This window comes from Quercus suber, unplaced genomic scaffold (genome assembly GCF_002906115.3).
Source record: "Quercus suber isolate HL8 unplaced genomic scaffold, Cork oak 2.0 scaffold_292, whole genome shotgun sequence".
Classification (NCBI taxonomy): Eukaryota; Viridiplantae; Streptophyta; class Magnoliopsida; order Fagales; family Fagaceae; genus Quercus; species Quercus suber.
In genome coordinates this window covers 274,628-280,675 of record NW_027069748.1, presented here as the reverse complement: position 1 = coordinate 280,675, position 6,048 = coordinate 274,628, and the positions used below count along the sequence as shown (strand labels likewise).

At 33.9% G+C, this 6,048-nt stretch overlaps 1 protein-coding gene across 3 annotated transcripts; it reads left to right on the top strand.

The window, feature by feature from the left end:
• Positions 1-557: 557 nt before the first annotated feature.
• Positions 558-3,824, top strand: LOC112020126 (WUSCHEL-related homeobox 9). 3 transcript variants are annotated; one of them, XM_065782170.1, is made up of 5 exons: positions 558-841; positions 1,074-1,350; positions 1,658-2,440; positions 3,115-3,332; positions 3,559-3,824. In XM_065782170.1, exons 2-5 carry the CDS (start codon positions 1,221-1,223, stop codon positions 3,562-3,564), a joined length of 1,137 nt encoding a protein of 378 aa, XP_065638242.1. In that variant the 5' UTR covers positions 558-841; positions 1,074-1,220; the 3' UTR covers positions 3,565-3,824. The 3 variants fall into 3 exon arrangements, with proteins under 3 accessions (XP_065638242.1, XP_065638241.1, XP_023908458.1); XM_065782169.1 differs by having other exon boundaries at positions 1,059-1,350; XM_024052690.2 differs by having other exon boundaries at positions 560-841; positions 1,059-1,350; positions 3,118-3,332.
• The last annotated feature ends 2,224 nt before the right edge of the window (positions 3,825-6,048 follow it).

The window sequence follows — 6,048 nt, the reverse complement described above, 5'->3', positions numbered from 1 at the left end:
TGCCGAGGAAACCTACACATTCTCATCTATTGGCTTCTATCACAAAGATAAAGTTCAAATCTTATTAAAATTATCTCCCATTCTCTCAACGTACCATGGCACTGTTAGTATTACCACTCCTTTTTTCTTCACCATCCTTTTTTGACTGCTACAAATATTTAAGAGTTGCGTGCAAGTTTTGCGACTGTCCTGACAATTATTTATGGTCTAACTATACAATTCATGTACCTAATTAGATCCTGTACACCATTCATTCCCAATTTCCCATTTCCTTTTGAAAATTTGAAAGAACCTAAATACTCCAAGATATATATATATATATATACATTCTTAATAATACTAATAAATAATGACCCTCGAGTCAATCCAAAGCCCAACTTACTTTGCCCAAAATAACCTAAACTTCAATTACTATCCCACCACCACCGCTTTTCAATTGAACTCTACTACGTGCCCTTCTTGACTTTCAAACACCCCCCACCCCCTATTTATTCCTACAACAACCTCTTCCATTAGAATAATCCAACACTTACTTCTACTCTGCCTTCACACTCCCATTAATATAGCTTGTGAGCAACCCAAGTGACCAAGAGAATCCTCTCCATAGAAATTTGGAAAAAAGAAAAAGAAAGAGACAAAACTGATCAGAACAGAACCACCCCCCACCACTTTTCTATAGCTATAAAAACCTTTGACAATAAGAGCTTCTCTGTCATCTCTGAATAAGATTCTACTAAAGCCCCCAGCATGTATTCCTTTCAATGTTTCCTTTGCTTCTCGTCCGGGGGAATTGGCATGTACTTTGAGTAGTAAACAAGTATTCCGGCTTTAATGCAAAAGTGTAAGGAAGGGATGGAGGAGATGACACTCTCTCTTATCTTACTTTCCTTTTTATTTATTTCCCTTTCCTTTCTAGTATATCTTTTCACAGGCGATTCCTGTTGTGGGTTTGGTCTATTTTTATATTTAAAATCTTCCTTTTTTTTTTTTTTAATCTTTTCTTTGGGATATGGGAATGACTGTTTATTTGTTTTTAATTGATATTAATTAAAATATAGTGTACACTGTGGTAGGTGAGGAGGCTATAAGAGAAGAAGCTAATTGCCTTGATTACTCAGTTCCAAAAACAAGAGCAACAAAAGGGCTAGTAGTTCTTGCTGTTTCTCTTTTATTTGGCTGGCTGCTTAGATATCTAGATTAGACTTTACCCATCATCCATCATGGCTTCATCTAACAGACACTGGCCTAGCATGTTCAAATCCAAGCCCTGCAACACCCAACACCAATGGCAGCACGACATCAACTCATCTCTCATGTCAAATGGCTGCCACAGAACCCCATACAATTCAGGTAATTACACAATTTTCACTATCATCATTTAAAGTTGAACCCTTTTTACTATTTGATTTTAGATTCTTGAACCCGTTTCTACTTTGAATCTCAAAAGCTAGGGCCTCTAGCCCACCCCTCAAACCCAAACACTTAACCAATTTGTGTAATTGTCACTATATACTTATAAATTAGTTGTTATCTTATTGTTGATATGCAAAATTATACAACCCCAAGACTAGAAAGAGAGATTGATCTAATGGGTTTTTCAAGAGCTCCAAGAAAGGTATTAATTTGTGCGTTTGTGTGTGTGCATTTTCCCCAACAGTTCCTGGATGTGAAGAACGCAGTCCGGAGCCAAAACCAAGATGGAATCCAAAACCTGAGCAAATTCGGATACTTGAAGCAATTTTCAACTCTGGCATGGTGAACCCTCCAAGGGATGAGATAAGAAAGATCAGGGCTCAATTGCAAGAGTATGGTCAAGTAGGTGATGCCAATGTCTTTTACTGGTTCCAGAACCGAAAATCAAGAAGCAAGCACAAGCTCCGGCACCTCCAAAACTCAAAAAACCAGTCCCAACAAGCCCAAAACAACCCTCCAATTACATCTCTTGCTCCAAGTGCTACTACTGCACCATCATCCTCATCATCTTCTTCGGAAAAATCATCTCCCAAAGCACCACTTTACAACACCTACTCCATGGGCTTTCCAAATGTTACTGATGTTTCTAATTCACCAACTGCCTCAGTGAACCAGACCTATTTTCAGTCCCACAGTGAGGTTTTGCCTGAACCTTTCTTCTTCCCAGTGCAACAGCCCGGAGGATCAGTGCACCATATTAGTGAAGGAACATCTAGTTTTACACAAGGGTTTTGCTTTTCTGAGCTATCAAATGTGGTTCAAGTACCTGAACACACAGTTGGGCCTTGCACTAGTCTATTGCTGAGTGAAATGATGAACGATGGGGGTTCAAAGAAAGATCAAGAAGAGAAAATCGTGAAGATCAATCCACAGCTGAATTACACTTTGACCACTCATCCAACTACTGTCTCTCCCTCTACAACTACTACTGGTATTTCTGTTCCATCCTCCATCAATCAAAATCAAGGTAAAAAGTTAACATTTCAAATTTGTCAGGATATGCATGATAACACATTGACACACAAGTCCCACTCCTCTTCACTGGAAAATGGTCTATTGTGCATGTAAGATATATTAGATTGAAAACAATAAGGTAGGGATAAGCTAGGTATCTTGGAATATATATGTATATTTTTGTCCTTGTCATTGTTTCGAAGATAAACAAGCATATCTGATTAGGTTCACTAACATTTTCACGGACGTGATTGATGTATGAGACTTCTCTTTCTGGTACGGACTGGCTTGGATGGACATGTTTGTCATGTTAGGAAATATCCGAGGATCATTTGGTCTTTTGGGTCCGGGATTTGCGATCTCTGTCTAGATGGACGTGTGCATGGCTTGGCATTAGTCCCTCCAGTCTGTCCTGTTTGACTACTGCGACGCTTAAAACTCTTCTAAGATTAAGATATCAACAATGCTAATTACACTAAGTTTTACAATTTTTCCCATAATTTGTTGGGTTGGCAAACTATGATTAGTGCAAGGTCATTCTCGCGGGAATCATTATTGAGATTGTTTTTATTATACATTAATCACAATTTGTTATTTCAACAATTACAAAAAATATTGTGAATTTTGTTGAGCCTTTAAACTTAGGATTAACCTGTACACAAATTTAAGGAAATGATTCTATCCTAGCAGGTGTTGGGGAATTGGGTGCAGTAGGCGTGGTTGGCCCGGAGAAATCAACGGTTTTCATCAACGATGTGGCATTCGAGGTGGCTGCAGGGCCCTTCAACGTGCGTGAGGCTTTTGGTGATGAAGCAGTGCTTATTCACTTTTCTGGTCAGCCTGTTCTCACCAACGAGTGGGGTGTCACCCTTCAGCCACTCCAGCACGGTGCATTCTATTATCTGGTGCGCGCTTTGAGCTTTTAATTGGCGATGTCTCATAACTATAAGTGCTTGATTGGTAGAGAATGCTATTGGGGGGTCAACAAGAAAAATTATAGTAGTAGAAGCATGACTTTATGATAATGTTGAAGCTTTTGAGCTTGTGTTATAGTTTACTCTTTTGTTGTGTGAACTGTAAAAGCTTTTTGTTTACCAACTTGGTATTTAATGTATCTTTCTCGGGTTGCAGATTTAGAAGTGTGGAAGCTGAGGAGATGGGCTAGCTAGCTTGCTATGGTTCCTGTGCACTTGTGTTTGTTTCATGTCTCTATTGTCTCTCCGATCTTTAATAGGGTTGAATTTAGGACTTTTGACCTGTGTAAGGGGTCTTGGATAATATGATAATTTGTGGACCAATGTTTTATGTTCCTATCAAAGCAATACAAATGGAATAAGTTCTTTTTTAAATTCTACTAGATATTATAAATTTTGCTATAAATAGTATTAAATACTTTCTTTTCTTTTTTCAATAATTCGAAATTACAACTGTGGGAGAATGATTCGAACATTATGTTATAGAAGTGATAAGTCAACTTATAAATGATGAAATTATGAATTTCTCATTTAGAGCTAAGTATAAAATTCGATGATTTAAGTATTTTTTATATATTAATTTCCTTTGTGTAGGTTTTTAGACCCTTTAAAATATAAGTTGTTTAACCTAATTATTTAACCAAGTGATTACTTAGGTAAATTATTCAAAACTAGGTTAACATAATTAAATCATATCATGTAAGTAATGTGGAAAATAAAGAACATAATGATATGATAACCCAAGAAAATCAAACTGATAAAAAACTTGAGGAAGATTTAACCTAATTATCCTCAAAGTAAAACAAATCTACTATGAAAGAATTAAAATTTTACAATAGCAACTTAGATCACTAACAATAGTGAATTGAATTACTCCCACTTGTGTTTTCTTTAAGCTCTTGAAACAGCAACCAAAGTGATCATCAAGTTCTTGATATCAATCTTGATCTTGTTAACTTTAAGTATGTATGAAAGTAAATACCTCTAGATCTCACAAGAAATTCACACATAGCATATCAACAACCTTTAAAACATGGTTAGAGTTTTTCTTTTTATACTTGAAGCAAAACATAAAACCCTACATGTCATATGGGCTTGGACTGAGTTGGAAAAATTCCGCAGAAAAACAATCTGCACAAGTTTCAATCGATCGGGTCTAATTTTTTATCGATCGAGCCTTGCAGAAATTGGATAGTAATTTCCTGCAACTACTTGATTCCAAATTTACACATACACACACTTTGAGCAGCCTAAATCTAGACTAAATGTTTTGATCATGATTTGCCAACATATACATATTGAAATTTTAATACATTAGTTTCTAATTTCTTAGAACCTAACACTTTGGTAGTGTACAATGGAGTTGTCAATACAACTAAGATATAAATTAAGTACTTTGTAACCCATTGTGTACTATAATTAAATTTCAACAAACTTGAGCTAAGACTAACCAAAAATATCCGGTATATTTAAATTGTCATTAATCAAATATCCTTTTTACAATAAGGGAAAGAACAAGAAGCAGTTTTTACTTTAGTTTTTAGGATACCTATGTAGTTTTTATGTAATGTTATGAATATCTTATTGATATAACAAACAGGTATATACAACTCATTACCAATATGATTATGATTCTAGTTAAACGAATATACGCAAAATTGGATTTTCTGATAAAAATTATATATCTTAATATCTTATAATAGTTTCAATTGAAATTTGGAGACCACAAATATATACTTATGGTAGTATAAAATAGTATTGTAAACACAACTAAGATATAAACTAGCCACTTTGTGACCCAATGTGTACTATAACAAATGTATTTATTATATTTCAACAAATTTACTTGAGCTAAGACTAGCCATAAATATCTGGTATATTTAAATTGTATTTAATCAAATATCTTTTTTACAAGAAGGGAAAGAACAAGTTCCTTTTTTTTTTTTTTTTTTACATCAATTTTTAATATAAAATTTAGGATAACTATGTTTTTACAACTCCCATAAAAATAAAAATAAAAGGTATATACAACTCATTACCCATAGTATTACGATTTTAGTTAAAAGAATATACCCAAAATTGGATTTTCTGATAAAAATTATATATCTTATAGCAGTTTCAATTGAAATCTGGGGACCACGAGTATATATAAACTTAAGTGATTAAAAAAAAAAAAAAAAAATTTGTGACCTTAAATCTGTACAATATCCAATTGAGAATTTGGAAAATAAAAAATGTGTCCCTAACTCTAAAATGGCTGTCATTTTTTATTTGTCTTTTGTTAAAAGCTTTCTAGATATATAGTATTTCCAACTCATTGCTTATATTCAATTAAGTTTATGAATATCTAATTAATATAAGCAACAGGTATATAGAACTCACTACTTGTAGGATTGTAATTCTAATTAAATGAATATACCCCAAATTGGATTTTCTTATAAAGAATATATATCTTATAACAATTTCAATTGAGATTTGGAGAGTATACATTTACCTAAATGAATTTTACTAATTTTGAGACCATTAATATATATATATATATACACACACTCATATACACACCCTTGTGTGTATGTGCGCACATGCGGATAGATGAGTGACATTTTTTTTTTTGTTGGAAACATGTAAAATTTTTTTATAATTTGAT